The sequence below is a fragment of the Pagrus major genome, chromosome 21 (genome assembly GCF_040436345.1).
Source record: "Pagrus major chromosome 21, Pma_NU_1.0".
Taxonomy (NCBI): domain Eukaryota; kingdom Metazoa; phylum Chordata; class Actinopteri; order Spariformes; family Sparidae; genus Pagrus; species Pagrus major.
In genome coordinates this window covers 17,654,454-17,674,705 of record NC_133235.1, presented here as the reverse complement: position 1 = coordinate 17,674,705, position 20,252 = coordinate 17,654,454, and the positions used below count along the sequence as shown (strand labels likewise).

At 39.2% G+C, this 20,252-nt stretch overlaps 1 protein-coding gene across 4 annotated transcripts; it reads right to left on the bottom strand.

The window, feature by feature from the left end:
* Positions 1-44: 44 nt before the first annotated feature.
* On the bottom strand, positions 45-20,013 carry arhgef18a (rho/rac guanine nucleotide exchange factor (GEF) 18a). 4 transcript variants are annotated; one of them, XM_073491273.1, is made up of 22 exons: positions 19,877-20,013; positions 14,249-14,312; positions 13,739-13,815; positions 12,716-12,839; positions 12,160-12,266; positions 11,440-11,580; positions 10,741-10,991; positions 9,100-9,225; positions 8,711-8,828; positions 8,339-8,590; positions 6,864-6,940; positions 6,484-6,665; positions 5,794-5,849; positions 5,204-5,383; positions 4,820-4,963; positions 4,274-4,386; positions 4,120-4,182; positions 3,966-4,013; positions 3,277-3,756; positions 1,824-2,145; positions 1,527-1,631; positions 45-1,056 (listed from the first exon to the last, which is right to left on the bottom strand). In XM_073491273.1, exons 5-22 carry the CDS (start codon positions 12,248-12,250, stop codon positions 902-904), a joined length of 2,904 nt encoding a protein of 967 aa, XP_073347374.1. In that variant the 5' UTR covers positions 12,251-12,266; positions 12,716-12,839; positions 13,739-13,815; positions 14,249-14,312; positions 19,877-20,013; the 3' UTR covers positions 45-901. The 4 variants fall into 4 exon arrangements, with proteins under 4 accessions (XP_073347374.1, XP_073347375.1, XP_073347373.1 ...); XM_073491274.1 differs by having other exon boundaries at positions 13,739-13,811; XM_073491272.1 differs by lacking the exon at positions 13,739-13,815.
* Positions 20,014-20,252: the final 239 nt, after the last annotated feature.

The window sequence follows — 20,252 nt, the reverse complement described above, 5'->3', positions numbered from 1 at the left end:
TAGGTTTCTTCATCACATGAACTCAATCCATAAAACACAGAATGTCTAGTCGACTGTCTTTTTATTCCATGACCCATCATTAGTTGGGATTTGGAAGACATTTTACATGGAACCAAAAGGTGACAGCAGTCAGTGTCCCTCCCCTGAAGAAAATCATCAAGCTAAGGCTACATGTTAAGTTATTCCACAACATTACTTGACAGTAAATCATTGTTACATTCTCATTAATGATTCCAGCAGCTGTCTGTCTGAAACAACATTATAGTCCGTCATCGCCTCCAGTCAGGAAGTGCAGAAGTAGTATTTACAAACAAAGTTTACAGCCAAAGTGTAGTTTCTTCCACACACCCTATTAATTTATCATTGATTACAATACATACGGAGAAGCAGAACAAAAGGTACAAATTTCAAGGCTTTCCGATTCTTCCTGGAATAAAACTTTTGTGCTTTGTGCCTCAAATCTGAACCGATGTAAACTTCACAAATCTACGGCTTCCTCACAACGAATTTATCATTCATTAAATTAAAAGACAGCTTATGAGTTAAAACAAGGTTTAAGAAGACATTTAAAATAAAAATGATAAAAAAAAAAAAAAACTTCTCATGAAAGTCTTTGGCAAAGTCTTTGCTTCATCTTCATTTAAAACATTATCGTTCCCAATGTACAAACGAGCCAAGATTTTTACATTTTTCTGATCGACCACAAATTCTTCTGTACTTATTTTCATTTCCGAGCAAAAAGCAGATTTCCAGTAATAAAATTCAATAACAGTGACGTTCCTCTTCATACTGGACACACATGGATGTCATGAAGTCTTTTCACAGCTCTGTCAGTCTTTCCATGTGTACAAGTGTTTATCATGAACAAGGCCTCCTCCAAACTCCAGTCTGCAGTTCAGGATTAAAGGAATATTTCCTTATCTTTGGCCGGCTCCAGAACTTCTTTGGGAAAAGGAGGCGGCACTGGTGGTGGAGCCTCGTTGTTGCCTCTGTTGTATGTGCTGAAGGACTGAGACGGTTTTACACTGCGGGCAGATCCTGGTGAGTTGAAGATACCTAAAGGGAAAATAAATTAATAAATTAATGGAGCGATAGTAGGTAAATGTAAAATGACAGCAACATCCAACAATTATGACAATTCTCCTCCCAAGATAAATTTATGTTCTCATCCAGGAGTCATGTTTAAATGTCTGTCTTAGATTAAATCGTTCAAACCTAGGGATGCCAAGTTATTCCAGAAGCATTTTTTGTTATACTTATAGAAAATCTCTTAATATCCAGACAGCAACCAATAAATCAAATGCTCTGACAGATAAAAGACGAATAAATCCAGTATTTGTGGCTGTTAATTTTTCTGCCACCTGCGGCAAGTTTATAGACGCCTTACAAGTCTACAGGGGGTGGGGTGAATGTTTGATTCTCAAAAGGCTTCTTTTCAAATTAACTGTGGATATGGGAACACATCTGATTAGATGAAGGGTGATATCTTTATGACTGACTGAGTGAGGAGACTTTTCTCATTGTACCTGATTGGTAAATTCTTCGAGGACTGGCGGTCCGTTTGGCTCTCAGACTGCCTCCTTCTTTCCCGGTCCCTCTGATGGGCACCAGCTGGCTCACGTCTATAGAGGCTGCATGGAGAAAGACAGGACATGGGTTGACCTACCGACCAAATCTGTAAGGCTGATTACCTTTTGCTAGCTGTGGTGCTAACAACTGACCCACTGCAGACAAACAATTTTTCTCAAAGTTCAGCTGCAGCTCAAAATTTACAATAAACAAATAATGAAATGAGGGTTCAGTTAACCGGTCTGTATCCTGACCTGCACTGTGCGTTCTCTGGTGCGACCCCTTCGTCTTGAGGGTTTTCTCCTTTCCTTTGGCCAGAGCAGCCAGCTTGGTGGGGATCTGCTGCTGCACGACTGCTGGCTTATTCACCTGGTTGGTGGTGCTGATCAGCTGGATGGGCAGCTCGGGCTTGGCTGGCAGGGGGCAGATGCTCTCCCTCCGTGGTGGAACTTTTGGAGGAACTTCCTTGGGGTCTGAGGTGGTAGGCAACACGTGGAATTTTGGAGGGACAGTCAGATTCCCACCTCCGTTCACTATGCTTCCCCTGAACGACTGGTAACTGGAGAAACTCCAGTGCTAAAGAGAAAGAAGAAATATTTAACTCAAACTCTGTTATTTCAAAGAACTAAATAAACTGATCTTAACTTTAACTTTTGACTTTAATTTAACTTCAACTAACCTGTGAAGATGTAATATGGTATCTAGTGCTTGTTTCTGTATTTTCCTACAATATTCTTTTCCCATCAGTGTTTTTATTGATTTTAAGAACTTACTGCATACATAAAAATATATACACACCAATCAGTATGTGCATTTATCATCAGACATCTGGGCAAAATCTCTGAAGATTTAACACACATACGCAATCCACCTCAATCCATGTTGAAACAACAGCTGTATCTAAACTAGATGTCAAATGAACTTTAAATCCAGCTTCCACATCACCAAATGAATACTTGCTGACATTTATTTGTTATGGATCTGTTGGACTATGATTGTTGGGAATTAATTTTCTGTTTATATGGAGATTTCTAAACAAGATTAAAAGATCTTAAAGCCAAGTAAGAATTCAACAAGACTAAACGGCACAGGAGGCAACCAATGTAAAAGATGATATATTAACTTCTGACAGTGCGGTTATTTTAGAAACTAGAAAATGAAAAAAGCTCTGGCTTGATATGCAGTTTTCTTTAATTAAAGAAATCTGCATATGGAAGCTAAAGCGTGCAATACTTTTTTCACTTTCTAGTCTGCTGTCAACGATCAGCACCGCATTAAAGCCCTTGATGTGCGTTACCTCTCTATGATATTTGAGAAACCAAACCATAAGTATTATGGTAAGCCGTCACATAAGTTAGTTTTGCTTTTCACAAATGGGGTGTAAATGTTACAAAGACGGGTTAATTATCCGCATGGTACCTTTGCCACAATATTACACAATATTATACATGCACAATATTTTTTCCCAAGAATAGTCAACCTTGTCGATTAAATTGTGTGAGTGTTTTCTCACTTATCACTAGTTGACTAAGTTTAAACTTCTGATTAAATGTCAAGGAAATTGGTCGGTGGTAACATTCCTAGAAAAAAATATTTGAGGTTATTTGTCAATGTATATTTTACATTTCAGTCAGCACTGAAAACATATGGATAAATGAATACAACATGTTAATAAACAGTCTGTCAGATTCCTATCCTACTCCTTACTTGTGCAGGATCATCATAGTTGGAGAGTCCTGGGATGCACTTCTTTATTTTCTCCTGTATCTGCTCGAGACGATCTTTCTCCTGACTCAGACGTTCCCTCTCCTTGTCCACTGACTTTGTGGACTCCCTCAGCCTCTCCAGGCCCTGCTGATAGTTTTCCCTTTGCTTCTCCAGCTCTGCCTTCTCCTCACTGAGCTTCTCCTCCTTCTTTCTGCACTCATCCTCCCTCTGCTGCAGCTCAGCCTCCAGAGCCTCGATCTGTATCCTCTGCCGCTCCCTCTCCTTCTCCCAGCGCTGCTGCTCCTCTCGATGCTGCGCCTGCAGCTTGTGCAAGTTGGCGAGTTCCTGCTTGTGCTTCTCCAAGTTGCGCTGCTTCTCCTGCTCGAGTAGCATGCTGCTGTAATGACGAGCTGGCTGCTTGCTCTTTGACTGAAAAGTCTGCTGCAGCTCAATCTGGCTGTCCTGCTGGGTGACGATTGCCTGTTGAAGAATTTAATACCAACATATGAGAGTGAAACATGAAATCTACTACAGGCAAACAAACAATTAATTAATGTGAAAGAAAACTTAAGGAGTTCTTCCTTGAATTTAGCAGTAGAAGTATAATATAAAAGACACATTTGCAAGAAATTTGTAAAAATGAGGTGCTGAATAAAATAAAAAATTCAGAGCAATGTACAACATCTTACTTGTAAGCTGTATAACCTCTGTGCAAGCAGTATCACCCTATCACACACCTACAGTGAACAAGAATTAAGGTGACAGATATTAAGGTTTCTGCATGAATGAATACAGACAGAAAAAGCATAAAATAATAAACAAAATAAGTATCAGAATGGTTACCTCTGCCTCAGGGAAATGACTGGAGGTTAAACTGCTCTCTGGCATCTGCGTGTCGTCGTCGGCCTTGAAGCAAAGCAGCACAAACCATGTAAATGCTTCATCAAGATGTAAATGCTTCAAGATTTAGATCCTCTCACAGATGTGTCTCACTCACAGACTGTTCCAGGCTCTCAGAGAACATTTCATGGAGCTGGGGGGCACTAAAGCTGTGACTGATGTGTGCTGGAATGCCCTCGCTGCTGCCCGGCCTCTCAGCTGCAACTCCATCTGAGAAAATAAAGTCATATTCATATGAGTAGAGTTGCCTAATTTCTGCTGATGATAGTATGTATTGTATAGGTGCAAATGGCTGAATAGCTCAGAAGGATTTTTAAAAGACTTAACAGTGTGATTGGACTGCAAATAACGTTTAAAACACTAAATAACAGTGTTATATGACAAAAGTAACTCATTCATACATTAACTTCCCTGATGTATGATGCAAGATGAACGTTTTGTAAAATTCCCAGACTACCTCTTTTAAAATGGATGTTTATATTTCATGATGTAGATGTTAGCTGCACATAAATAAATTTGTAAATAAAACACATACCTTTATATTTTCTGTTACCCCTTTAGCTGTCTTCACCATCAACACACTAACACTAACATGTATTTAAAGAGGTATTGTCAGTACCATGTCAGCTTTATGTCAGCTTACTTTTCATGCCGCTCGCAGCAGGGTAACTATTGGCCACGGCAAAGGTCTCAGTCCTCCTGGGCAGCCGTCCCTGTGTATTATTCTCATCCTTCAGAAGGTTTGGGTCTTTTATCCTTGAGAAGAACAGGTTCTGCAGGTTTTCCACTGCAAACAAAAAAAAGACTTAATCTCATGAGTCATGACTTGGGTGTAATGGAAAACAGAAGTATTTTAACTTCAAAATTCAAATATTGACTCATGACAGTGTTTTTTATAGCAAACAGAAATTGTTGCAAAATTCTGAATACATCATTATTCCAACCATGAAAAACAAGATTGACTCACATAACTGAGGCCAACTCTTGAAAACAGACAGTAGAAACTGAGGTTGTGCTCAGCTCTTACCCTCATCAATGGCTCCTTTAAGCAGTGTCTCCCCCTGCTGGAGGTCAGAGGCATCTCCTCGGAGCAGCAGCCCTTTGCGCGGGGTTTCCTGCTCCATCACACTCTCGTAGAGAGCAGCAAAGATCTGCTGTTTCTCTGCCAGATTTTGCTCAATGAGGTCATCCCTCACCTTTAGAGCGTCTGAAGAGAATCAGCATAATAAATGTCTGTTCAGTTAATGCAGAGGAAAGTTGACTGAGCATGGCTGCTCTTGCTTTACATAAACAAGGAAAAAATAAATGCCAATGTATTTCTATATTTTTAACACCAAAATCCCAGCTCGTCTCTTCCTGTAAAGTTTCAGATTGTTTTCTTTGCACTAACATGAATTAATATGAAAACAAAAGAATGAGACAAAGACGGCATCAAAGAAAAAGAAGAGGTTGTCAGATCAGTCTGTCAGTCGTTTGCTTAACACGTGGATAGAAGATTTGTTCACATGGACATTTCTTTTGCCGATTATGAGACAGTAAATTAGCTTTTTTCACCAGTCTCGTCCTATAATCTGTTCTATCTGTGTTCTAAGTTAACGATCATCTCGGCTTTCTTACCTTGATATTGTTGCAGTTTAGCAGTCAGATCGCGGTACAGCTCCTCTTCTGGATAGCTGAATCACACAAATGTCTTAGTCAGTATTATCGCTGTTATATTTAGATAAGTATCTTAGTTTTTTTCCCTTCTATTCTGTCGTCCACACAAGATTTAAGATTTTAAGAGTGTCATTCTTATATCGTTACAAGATTTGATACTAACTGAAGGATGTACTGTGCTAAAACATAACTCGATTATGATGCTCTTATTTCATTCATATTCCAACAAGAGTTGCAACAAGTAATCGATTTATTGATGAACTGTCAACTATTAAATAAATCGCCAACAATTTGGTAATTGATTTATCTGTTTAAGTATTTTTTTAAGGAGAAAGAAAGTCAAGATTCACTGATTCCAGCTTCTTAAATGTTAATATTTTGTGGTTTGATGACGTCATCTTGGGCTCTGGGAAATACTGAAGGATTCACCATATTCTGCCTTTTTGAAGGCAGAACTCCATTAATTGATAAAATAATCAACAGATTAATTGACAGTTGCAGCCCTAACTTCAACGATCATCAGGCCTCAATGCTATTATAAAGCTGTTGTAACTATTCTATTAAACATTCATAGAGTTGTGATAGAAAAAACAAAATATTGAGTTTCATCTCCCAATAAAACTCTCTCGTCTCTCTTCCTAGAAGTCTTACTGGTTCACAGCTTCCCGAATCAGCGCCGTCCATGTGATGCGTTCCTCTCTGGAGCCTGTGTGGATCTCGTACATCTCCGGCATGCTAGTGGTGCATGCACAGATCAGGTACATGGCTTTGTCCTCATGAGCTACTTCCCTGACTATCAGCCTTTGAAGGGAGATCACCGGTGGTTTGTTGTCCTACATGAGCCACAATAACACAGCTGATTGGCCACAGATTATTACATCATATCATGTAAGATATCATCATATCTTGATGTAAAGAAAGTCTGTGTTTTGGACTACACATTTCTTCTGTCCAGGTAGAAAAACTGAACCAAAACCTTTCTGTAATTTGTGATAACATAAAGTACTCATCAATGTTTGTGCAGAACTCACCACAGCAGCAAACACAAGCTTCTGATCTTTCTCTTGTAGCAGGAGGAGCATGTCTGACAGCAGCACAGCATGGATATCTGCAGGGACACAAATTCTACTCAGCATCATCAAAGTAACACAAGAGCTGCACAATGTTTCTGACTCGAGTGGCCATGGATGATGGACTTGAGACATGTCTACTGCATTGCATTACGCGTTAATCTTTGACGCTTAAGTAATGACAGAAAAATATGCTGCTATTCTAGTTCTATGAATCTTTCAGCTTTCACAAAAGCAACTTGCCCCGAAGTTGAACCTCCTATTAAAAAATACAAAGGAAACAGCAATAGCCCTGCAGTAATTCACTGAGCCGTCCGTCACCTGATGCAGCATACCTTAAAGTTTCACTTAAGTCAGACCAGTGCACGCACACACAAAACTTTGGTTTATAATTTGACTTCGGGGAAAATGTGAAAGAGTTGCTGAAAATTTCTGCGTCATGCCCGCAAGTGACAAATTTAAGGAAGAACTTGAATGAATAGAGAACCATAAAAATGTGTTTCCATGCAGATGTTTTACATGATGCAGTTCAGAAATGACTGGTGACACATACTGTATAGAACAGTCATATAGAAGCTGCTCTATAGAGGCTCATGGTGGCCCAAGACTTTACTTGGACACTTTGTGTTTTTTCCATGTCAAGGTTAACATGCAAACAGTGTTATTAACTGCTTGTATTGCTCCGCCTTTTTACACTGTAATAAATTCCAATGTAATAAATCTGTCACATTTACTTATCATCTTTAATGCATAATAAAATAAAACAGTTTAATTAACCAGGAAATGAATAAATGAGTTGTGTTATGTATTTAAACATTTAGTTTTAACACTGATGGAAATGCCATTGTTAGACTGCATCTGGATTTGTAAAGATCAACAAGTCATTGGTTTTATGCCCTAACAACTGTCATTTAATTTTTTCAATTCTTCTTTAAAAAGGTTGGAGTATTTTGCAACACCAGCCTGACTTTCATTTTTGCAGGTTAGGGTTAGGTCAGTTTCACCAATTCACCAATAAACAACAAAAGATAGAAATTATTGTTGTTAAGTTCAGTTTCTTAAATTAGTCCCAAGTAAACCCTCTGCCCAAACAAATCAATTAAGGATCACTGAAAATGAAAATAGTCCCAACATCCCCTCACTGTTTTCTTTTCCTCTTTAGACAGTGACAGGGGTACAGAGAAAAAATTGGGAGTATTGCCAATCCTGCTTTTGATTTTGATGATCAGAACTGAAAGCTCATTTAGATTGATTTTCTATTTAGAATCAATATCGTGACACTCGTAGTCTCACCACATTTTCAGCTTTCTTTAATAGCAACTGCATACATTAAGAATACCCCGCAAAATGCTTTACATACATAAAGTACACGTGAGCAATGGTCAATGACTAAGCCACAGACAAACAACCATAACGTCAGTCGACTCGTCACACACCTTTTTGTCTACCCGAGGACTTCCAGGTGACGGGGCTTTCGTGCAGCAGCGTCCTGTTTCCCTGGATCAGATCCTCCCTGCGGATCAGCTGCCCCTCCTTCAGCCGGCCCTGAGACTTTGGCTCCAGGCGCAGGCCGATCTCTCTCAGACGAGCGGCTTTCTCGTATTCGCTGACCTGATCGTTCACCTGGGTGATGGTTTCTTTGATCAGTGCCAAACCCTGCACCAGAGACTTGTACTCTTCTGTATCAGCTGAGAGAAGCATGAAGTATAATAATTGACCAGTCTTTATGAAAACTGTTTATACATAGCACCATTTCAGGCTCCAGAGAAGGTTGGATCTCAGTTATTAGTTAAATTATGAGATTTTACCTTCAGTGTTCTGTATGATTCGCTCCACCAGGGTGGGATATTTGGTGATGCGTTGTGTCACCAACAGAAAACACTCAGGGATTCCCAACCGTCGCACCTGGGCCAGCTGACCTATTTTCTGTCATAAAAAGAAAAGCTTTGTTTATCAACACTTGCATCGTTCTCCTCTCTACAGTAAACTCTTAGAATAAGCATCGCACACCATTTTCTTTTTGTGCGTTCTTTGGAGAAAGAAATGCCATCACCGTTGTTTATGAAAAGGCTTGTCTCATTCTTTTTCCAATTCCAGCGCATTTTCACTCCAACAAAACACAACCACAGGCCTCACTGTGTCATGATTTCAATCACATCCATGCTCATAAACTGAGCAATGACTGGAGATTACTTACCCTATTCAGCATCTGCAGTTTCTTGTTGTTCTGCAGCTGCTCTTTGTAGAAGCTGACGCCTTCATTTTGATGACTGCAGAAAAAACTGTAACTTGCCATCATTCCTTCTCCCAGTTCACCTGAAAACTAACACAGAAGGGAAACACACAACATTTAATTTTCTTTAAAAGAAACAATTTAATAGAAATGGTGCATTTAACTTTCTGCCAACATATGACTGAACATTGTGTTTATTTTAGGAAAGGGTACACAATCTAAGAAAGACAGGAGAGGATCACAAAGATCCTAGACACAAAGCAACACACACCTGCCAAGTTGTGAAACATTGCATCATTTTACACGTGTCACACACGCACACGCACCGAACATGTCATACAGACAGAATAAAAAGTTATGGTAGCCAAGAAATGTCTAGTCAATTGTAGCAATTTATGTGCATCTTATTTCAAAATGTAAAATGTCACCAAAAATCAAAATGTTGTCACAGCTAAAATGCTAGTTAAATTATCTGACTGTTTGTTGTAGATCTCTGTGTAGTAATGTCAACACAGCATTAGGATTTGTAAATATACATTGAGTAAACTATGAACCTGTTCACCTGATGTGTAGAATGTGAGCATAAATGCTTTTGAAAGCAACAGTTTTTGTTAAAATGTAGGCGATACAGTATACACTTGGGAATAACATAAACATTTGGATAATAAGAAACAATCCATTTACAACAAAGCTCATGATCCTTGAACCATCCATGAACCTCTGAACTCTGGAAAAGTACCTCTACCTGCTGTGTGTTATGTTGACATAAAAACTTTACTGACATTTTGACCTGAAGGTGAATAAATAATGACACCTTTGTTTTAAGAAGAGCTACTTCTTTAAACATACACTCTACAACTTTGCATGTTTGGAATTCAAACTGTCTCCGGGGAAATTCCCCCCCCGAACAAACTTTCCCTTTTGATTAGAGAACCTGGAACAACACCTGTCTCCTTACTGTTGCAACCACTGACCGTCAATAAAGATGGACGATTCATCTCCACTTCCTCACACTTCCTGGCATAATCCAAGTTTTTGGAAGCCCCGAGATGCCAAACTGATTTGAAAAGACGTTGTTTACAAGCGTGTGTACTGACTTCATATAGGGTGCATGCTAACACTATTAGCTCAGCAGCTACAGTAAAGATTTTGGCTTTAAAAATGGTGTACTCCAGACGAGCTGTAAGGACACATTTTATTTTTCTTTCAGTTGTTTAATTGTCCCCAGCTACTTTAGTTGTTTAGGGGACTGCTGCGATGCTGTTTTGCTGTGAAGTTCCAGAAACGTTTGCCAGACGAAGAAACGTTTGACTTTCCATCGGCATGAGGGTGAAAAGATAATGACTGAATTTTCATTTTAGCATACATTTTTAAAATCAATTAAATTAGACTGACAATGATTAAATGAAAACCTAGCCTGACAGCATTAAAAGGTGACAGGAAACGAGTGAGAGAGAGGGGGGATGACATGCAGCAAAGAGCCACAGGTCGGACCCAAACCATGGGCCGCTGCAGCAAGGAAAAAGCCTCTGTACATGGGACGCCTGCTCTACCAACTGAGCTACTGGTGTGTGCCACTGTGGCCTTAAAACTATTCTCCCCTACCTGAGAGATGAGGATATCCCCCAGTTGTGTGATCTGGTAGTTGTTTGGGCTTCCATCCTCTTGACCTTCGTTTTGGCGTGCTTTGAGGCAGTTAAGGAAGTGCTGGTGGAGGTTGAGCAGGGTTTCCACCCCGAAGAAGAGCCGGTCCAGTTTGGCCTCCTCTATCAGCAAAGACTGCCTCAACTCATACATGTAGACATGGAGGAGGATGTTTAAGGTACGCACATGGTGCATCTCGGTCTGGATCAACTCTAGGGAATTGATAAAGAGGGTTCTCTTGGTTATAAGGTCCAGGTTAAGTGTCTGAAACATATAGTCCGATTTGTGTGTGGCAGAATGACACCACATGCAAAGCAAAACAACAATGAACCATGTATTATTCAACTATTGGTGTCATTAAGCTTATTATCATAGTTGACATGTTTGCCATCAAAGGGTCCATCATCATGATAATTACATCCATAATCCTCATAATTATAGGCACTATAATCTTTGCTGCAACAGTGCAATTACTGTGTACTCTGCTATCAAGGATCAAAGATTCATCTTAACAGATGATTGACATGAGCTACTGATTCTGTACTGTCAGTACTGTCTGCATAAACACACACACACACTTTAAAATGTATCATAACTGTAAAGTATAGTTTGGTTTTTGGATTTGTGGTTACATTTTTACAGATTATTCTTTGAGCCTACCATAGATGACGCCCTGTCTCTTCTGAGCCTCTTTGGTCAGGGCGTTCAGGTAGTTCTGGTCCACAGCCTCGCTCCATGACTCTGCTCCCAGGTTCTGGGCGTTGGACTCAAGATCGCTTTTCAGCGAAGTATAATGGGGATCTGCATGACACATAGAAAGTCACATTGGAAATTGTATGAGCCAAACAAGGCTTGTGCTTTATCGTCATGCGAGTCTGTATCTTGGTGATTCATTACAGGTCAGGTTACAGGTTATTTCGAATCTTTTTTTAAAGTCTTACTTTCACGGCATAAATGTTTTTTACATGGCGTCATGTTTTAGTCATGTCACACTGTTTCATTACTTACAAAAATAGAGGACAAAAAGAAAATCTATTTAAAGTAAATCAACCTATTGTAGCTGCTTCAAACTGTGGATTATTACATTTTCAGCACGTTTTACAACAATACTGCTGCTGCTGCAAAAAAGAAAAAAAATATGATGAATTAAACAGCAATGATTATTTCTATCCTTGTGTTACAGAATTGGATTTATCTCCAATATATTTCAAATAAGAGGATTAGACTTCACAAAAACAATAAAGACCGGACCATCAAATTAAAACTATGTCTAAGTTTCCCTGAGCTATCTTTCACAGTGAAGTTACACCACACTTTTGTGACGCTGTAGTACACGGAGCTTTCAGCAGCTTTTTATCCTGCTGCCAGTGACCAACTGACCTTCTAGGTTGATGGGCTCAGCCAAAGAGGGAGCCAGCGACACAGAGTCTTCAGGGAAGAGCTTCAAACGCACGCCATCGACCTCATCCATCTGCACCGGACCGGATCTAGTTGGTATGTGATGAGATAAAGCTCAACAGGTTAAAATGATGTCAGCACACAAACACGCAGAGACAAAAAAACACACGCTAAAGCTTCTTAGCTGTCAAGACTGTTGCTTAATTCAGTGTTGGAGTCAGACTTGGATGGTTGACCTCATCTATGATGCCAAGTATAACACAACCTTTATGTCAAAAGGAGAAATGCCAGTAAAAACAGCAACAGACATCACATGACTCTGAATCAGGTTTTTTTGTACCACTCATCTCTATCAGGCTGACAACGAACCCGGAAAAACATGTGACTTTGTATGTTAGCTGATAACTCTTGACTGGAAAACAATCTCTGTTACATATGAGGAAAAACTAAATTAGGACACTGTCTGCTGTTCTGTGAACGTGAACAAAGACACAAAAGTACAGGATGGAAATGAGTCTTAAAATACATATTCACCAACCTGGGACTTGTGTCAAGAGGAGGAACCAGGCTGAGCAGTGTGATTTTTAGGGGTGATGGTCATGCCTGGACTGAGGAAACATGCAGGGAGGCCATGGGAGGCATGGGGAGAAACACCCCCAGAGCTGAGGGACGGAGAAAGAGACAGCAACAAACAGGAAAATAGACTTTGAGTAACTGAGGCAGAAATAAATATTGTGTGAGACACTTAAAATTGGAAGTTTAGGAAAGAAAGACACGTGCAGATGAATAAAGTTTAAGTGACGTGTTACATATAGGTGCTCTCCTGTGTCTTTTCACTTGACATGAATGAAAAGAGGGGATTTTCAAAATGAAGACTGGCCGACACGTTTTTTTTTCAGTGTCTTCAATCTTTGTGTCAAAATTTTAAATAACCAGTGTTTAAAAATTAATTTATTTTATTGGGGTCCACACTCAAAAAATTCCATAGATTCCAGTTTTCTGAAAAATACTAAATATCAGATCCGATAACCTCCCAGGCTGATAAGCAGCAAAAGTTATCCTCAGTCATCTTCTCAGAAAAAAGACATTAAGGAACAAAAGCCCTCTTTTACAAGTGTATCAAGTTTACTTCATAAAAAACAAAATAATTAGAAAGAAAACACAATAAAATGTATCATGTCAAAGATCTTTCAGAGCATGCAACTGTTTTTGATTACATTACATTAAAAAAGAGCTGGGCACTATAAGAGAAATCAAAATCAAAATATTAAGAATATTTCTCAAAATTATGTATGCAAAATTACACATAAAACTTTAAAATCAATGCTCGATAAAATGAGCTGTGTGCCCGTTATGCATTACATCAGACAAGGCTATTTCAGTGTCTAAATATAACGTACAATAACTATTTTTTTCATAATAAAAAGGGAAATGTCTCTGAATCATTTTGAATTCTGTACCACAATATGAACACATCACCACAACACAAAATCACTAAAAGTCAATACATACATTATTGCCCAGCACCACATTAAAAGCAATGAGGATTTCAAGGACTAACGTTTTATTATTCAACGGGAAATGGAAAACTCTTCGCCCCACTTTGCTGACTCACTGGCCCTCAAACAGACAGACTACCTACAAAAGGAAAAAGAGAATAAGAGGAGAGTGCATTTCGTGGTGCTGAATCCAAACAACAGACTGTTAAAAAGCTAATCTGCCTTGTAGAGGGGGAACTGGTTTGACAAACTGCGACAGCACAGCTCATGTCAGACCAGCTTTCAGGCAAAGACAAAAAAAAGAAGTCATGCTGAAAAACACAGCTGCAGTACAGCAACAGGTGCTTAACGTGTTTTATTACAGCGACACAGGTACAGTAGGGTCTAAGTATGTCACTAAGCTCTTATCTACTCAGCATTTTCCTCTTTACTCTGATACACATCTCTGCAGGATGGGGGTAAAACATGACATTGAAATAATAATCATCTGACTGACACATTCTTTCAAATTCAGCTTTGAAATGAAAGTGATTCACATTCTTAAAAGGATTTAAAAGCCAGGTATGACTCACGTTGTTCATATATAGATCTGCTTGTTGTTTGCCGTGTCGTGTCTTGCACGGTTTCCGTGTCACACTGGAAAAAGCACAACAAGAAAAAAAAAACAAATCCGGTTAAACCGGGGATGAAAATGAAAGAGGAAAATGCAGCAGAGAGCTCTTAGGTCTCACAGTCTGATTGAATTTGGTGACAGTCCTGACAGAAAGCAGAGTTTGTCCCAGTTTGAGAGCAGTGGCCCATCAGTGACCCAACTAGCTGTGTCTGAGTATGTTTACATGGACATGTGCCCCAATTATGAAGCTTTTGCTGGTTTTGATCATATTTGGGATATGAGCAAAGACTTCAGAAACCGCTGAATAAATAAACTTGAATGTATAAAATAAATGTTAACACACAAACATCGGAAACAACTGCTAAAGAAACGTTATTACAGCTACAAACTGCATTCTAATTGTATCCAAGCTTATTTGTTTAAACAGAGTTTAGGATTTTAAGATAATGAGCAGTTGTTCAGTCAGACACACCTAAAACACACACATTACTGTTTGACTAAAGGAGCGGTACTGACATGAACTCACACAGGAGCTCTCCAGTTAGCCTCTAGCTCACCTGTTTAACACACACTGCAGAACAAGAGCAGAAACCCTCATTAACCTCAGAGTCATGAGGGCTTTAACTTTAAAAGTTAGTCACTTTATATGGGTGATATAGCATCCAAGACAAAACAGCAAGTACTGGGAACAGAACTGCACTATGTAGCTTTGGGAAAGAAATTTTAATCAGAAGATAATTATTTTGTTTATATTTGGCTGACCCTGCCACCTTTCTAGCTTCAAACAGTGTTCTGGGGACATTATTTTCCTAAGAACAGCTTGCTTATTGAGTTATGGAAAAAATAAATATTCTGAGTTTGTATTATTACCTCATTAATGTTAAAATTCTGAGTTTGAATTTATTCTCCCAAACTACATACAGTAGTTATTTCACAAGCAACAAGACAGAGCGTCTAAAGCCAACTTGACCTGACTGCAATTAGGCACAATAGTCCTTTGAGTTTGAATGCTCACGTTAGCATGCTAACATGCTGATGCTAACCAGGTATAAGGTTTACCAAAATCAGCATCTTAGTTTAGGGCGCTAGCATACCAACTTTTGCTTATTAGCGCTAAATACAGAGTATAGCAGAAGCTGATGGATTGGGAATGTCAGCAGGAATAAACCAAAGAACTGTACAAAATAACCAGACCAGAACGTTGCTCGGTGAAAAGTTAATGGATCACCAAAGTTACAACAATTCATCTTGAGGGTGACATTAATGTCTACACCAAACTGTATGGCAATCCATCCAATAGATGTTGAAACAGTTTGGAAAAGGGCCGGCACTTTCCAAAAATGTGGTTGGAACCATCTACTTATTACCGTCTTTAACAGTAGGATAGCGCTACCACCAGTGGAGCCAGTTGGTAAATCAAACTCTACCAAAGCAGGCCAAGAGAAGTGCAAAAAAAGAATTTTCCATCAAAAAAAAGCTTTCAGTGCCGCTCTTTGTTCTCCCATTGTTGTTTTCACACCTAAACCACACCTGCAGCTGCCATCTCTAGATGCCAGTAGTTCCTCAAAGGACTCTGATTGGTCCTCTGTGCGTCTGGCCACAAGTACACAGCTTGAAGTTGGTAATATTTTTGAGACTCACAAATCTAGCTGCCTCACAAGGTAAACAAATAATAACCTCATGGTGCTACTAGAGGAAAAATAATTTGGTCAACAAAGTCATTACGATTCATCCTCTGGGGACCATGGATGACCATGGTACAAAAGTTCCTGTCAGTCCATCTAATAGTTGTTGAGACATTTCAGTTCGTTCAGTTTCTTTTCTATCTCTCAGAGAACTAAGGTTGATATATTGATTTTTTGACGATGTGGTCACTTTTGGTCTGCCTGATTGTGCTTTGTTTGGATCAAGTTTCTGTAAAGCGTTTTAGAGTTAGAAGCACTGCTCCTTACAAACCTTTAGTCTAGTCATGATTTTATGCCGACAAAAACCCTCTTCACTTAGAATAACAACAACCGTGGGCAGAACTATAATCACTTACTCTCTGAATCCTCAAAATTTCTAATAATTTCTGGGTTTGTGTGACAATATTTAAGATTTTCAGTGTGGTCTTAAACTTGAGTTCAAAAGTTATTTTGAATTGTGCAATAGGAAACTGACAATCAGACTATGGATTGGTGACGTCAGTCCCATATTCAATACGAGAATTACAGTGTGAGTACCAGATACTGAAATTGGATCCATTTGGTCCCAAAGAGAATCAGATAATTAGTATTACAATATTCTTGATATGACCCTAATATAACGCTTCTCTGTTTCTGTTTTCTGGGATAGAAATCTGTAACTTTATGTTCTGGACTTAACTAACCATTAAAAGTATTTTCTACACACACAGTGTTGAGGTAAAGGACATTTTCCCAGGCACTTGTGTCACATTACTTTCTTTAAACACCGGCTTCTAAGCCTCATGGCATGTTATTAGCCACGCTGTGGTTGTATGGTTCAGCCCCTTGTTGTGAGTGACAGCCACACCTCAAATGATTCACCCACACTGGGCGAGAACAGAGAAGCATGAAATACAGGTCATTCCCTGCAAGAGATAAAACAAGACAAGCAAGTCTGCCAAGTATCCTGCAGAGGAAGGAAAGATGGGGGAAAAAAGCTAAATGCTGTGTTTGTGGAAAGTAGTGTCACTAAGAAAGACATGAGCCTTAATCACTTCAACACTACAACAACAACAACAACAACACCAAGACTATTAAAACAAGTGAGAGTTGCTGATGCTCTGTCATGACGAGACACGTGAAACCAGGCCATTGATGGTTAACAGCCGTGAAACTACATCCATTAGCCTGTGGAGGACTAAAGCTGACTGATACAAAGAAACCAACGATCCATGTTACTCCTGTTCCTAATAAACCCAGAAGCTGTATTTGTTTCACATCATCACACAGGTATAATTTGTCAAACACAGGAACACCAGGTGACTGTGGGATAGCTCCTTCCTCACAGGAACAGGTCTTGCTGACACTTTTCATGTTGCTTTCACATCCGGCCTTGACAGACAGTTTACTCATTAACTTCTAGATACTGGCAGCGTTTGTATCTCTAGTGTAGTGTGCTGTAAACGCATGCCAATGTGTTTCTGTCAGTACAAACAGGTGAATCCTACCCTTGCCAAGTTGTCAGGCTGAAGGAAAGTGACACATGTGTGACTGCAATGCAGTGTTAGCTCCAGGTAACGTACAGCACTTCCTCCCCATGTATGAGACTGCCAAGAAAATTTAGTTTCTAATGATCAGCCAGTCTCAGGGCTTTTACCCTTCATTTAGCACCCTGCTCACCCACACAGTAAAAAGGCCAAAGTTGACCTCCTTGACTACAATTCACTACCCGATCGCAACATTTCTGCAAACCACAGATATGTTGAAACTTTATATTTCTTTATGTTGGAAGTTCACGTTTCTTTGGGTTAAATTTTCAATTCTATCTTGTAACTATGATGTGGTTATGGACTGGTTAGGTTTAGGCACAAAAAACACTTGTTTAGGGTTTGGAGATATCATACCTACTTTGCTGCCACAAACAAGCCTGGAGATGTCCTGGCTTTCCATTTAAAATATTCAGGGTTTGTTGCTACAAACACGGCTGGAAATTGTCCCGAGGTCTCCTTGAAAATATCCTGTGGTTTCACACATACAGATGTTGAAATGCAGTCTCCAATGGCAGACTGAATCAGATGACAGCATGGAAAAGTTATATATAATATTAGAACTTTATAGCATTTCTATTCTACTTTATCTTACTTGAGTATATTTGTATTTTTTTCTATTTTATTTTCTCTTCATCTCCTACCTTGTGCTTTTTTAAATTGTTTACACATTCTTGTTCCATTGTGCTGCTGTGTAAATTTAATTTCTCCAACAGGAGATCAATAAAGGTTCATCTTATCTCATCTTATCTAATCTCAACAGCAGTTCTCATGCTTAGGGGGTCAGCATCCCAGACTGAGTCCAATCATTAGCAGAGAGGCTTAGAAAGCTTGGAATACTTTAACATTTGAATTTTAGGACTAAAATAGGGTGACATCATGCCAGAGAAGGTTGTGAAACCTTGTTTTAGAATAACTTCTAACTGGGGCAAACGGTACAAACAATCATGTGCCTCACTGAATAAATTCTGTTTAATACAGTCATTTAAAACTGATTGTGACGGGACAGGGACACTGAAACCTGTAGGACTTTGGCTCTTACAAAATAGTTAGTGATTTGTTTATGTATCAATCCTAACATTAGTTCTGGTTGTGTAGATGTAGATATATATTACACTTAATCTTAGAGTGTTTTTAGAGGATGCCATTCACTGTAATATTTTGTACCGTAAACAACAATATTAGTTTAATTTAGCTATCGCAGCAACCGCAGGTATTTCTGGAAAGTTTTGCTGCTTTCATTTCTTATCCCTTAAATAAAAGTTAATCTGCTTTGGTAAGTAAACTGGTAACACTTAAATATTTGTGAAACCCCCGAACATTACAGCTGCAGTTTTAACAGTATAGGTCATATTATTCCTCGTAGGCTATATCATGACATGATACTCTATTTCACCTGACACTCCAATGAAAACTCTAGCGCTGCAACAATTAGTTGATTAATCGATCAAAAGAAAATTAATCACCAACTATTTCGATAGTTTTTAGATTGTTTCAATCATTTTTTAAGAAAAAAATGTCAAAATTGCTCGTTCCAGCCACTCAAATGTCAGGATGTGTTGCTTTTTCTCGTCAATTGTGAAAGTTAATGAAGAGTCTTTGGTTTTAGATTGTTGGTTGGATAAAAGAAGCAGTTTTTACTTTTTATTAACCAATTATTAATCAATAGGCCTAATGAAATAAATGTTTGATGCAGCCCTAGAAAACTGCCAGAAACTTGGTCGTTCACTCAACACATAATCTCTCATTTGGAGGAGTTTCACAAGCCATTCATTAAAAAAAAAAAGGAAAGTGGGTTTGTCGACATTACCATCAGGGTTCGTGTGTTATCCAGCGGAAGGGGAATGTGAGGAATGTAAAGGTGCTGGGCGAGAGAAACTGACCTGGATTCATAACGATACCCACTGAAAAATGTCAGACTGAATCTTAACTTCAATAACAGGTGCACTGGAGGTTCAGGGGATAAAACACACAGCTGTAAAGTGAAGAGTGGAGACGGGAGGAGCTGCAGGTGTTATTAGACATCTCAGTCATCTAGTCTACATGTAGAGTTTTATGGAGATTTACTGACGTTACTTCAGCTGGTTAATGACCAACCTGACAACGACAAAACGTTAAATTACAGGACAAAGGTGTTATATGTTGTCTTAGCTTTGAAAAGTCACAATTAAAGAAGAAGAAACCGCTTTAGAAACTGTTTTCATGATCATGACGAAGTTAGTTAGCTCGCCCAGCTAGCTTGTTTTGCTAGCTGACCTGTCGTTAACCGCATAATGTCGCCAACGGCCGTTTAACACCTTGTTCGTCGCGTCTGTTAAATTAATCCAACAACAACAACAACAAACAACAAACAACACAACCAAAGTTTCATCTTACCTGCTGTAGAAACTGAGAATCAGCAGTAGGGTCCACTCGACAACTTTCTGTTTATTTCCAGGTCGGGAAGGGGAATAATATCTGTCAACACCTTCCACTGAGAGGGAGAGACAGTGAGGATGTCTCAGGAGGAGCAAGTGCACGGAGAAACACCCCGAGCTGGAGGGAGTTGTTTTAAAGAAACCCCAGCCTCCTCTGGATGAGTCTCTACGGAAGCCCTGAGAGGCAAGAGGGAAAAACAACTGAGCCACGTTTTTAATGTCTGATCTTGTTTTCTGTCCTGACTATACACTTTCTTAAGTTATCTGTATATGTATTCCCATGGTTAGTTGAAATTATGAGATATAATTAATTGTGAGTTGAAAAGTCAGAATTT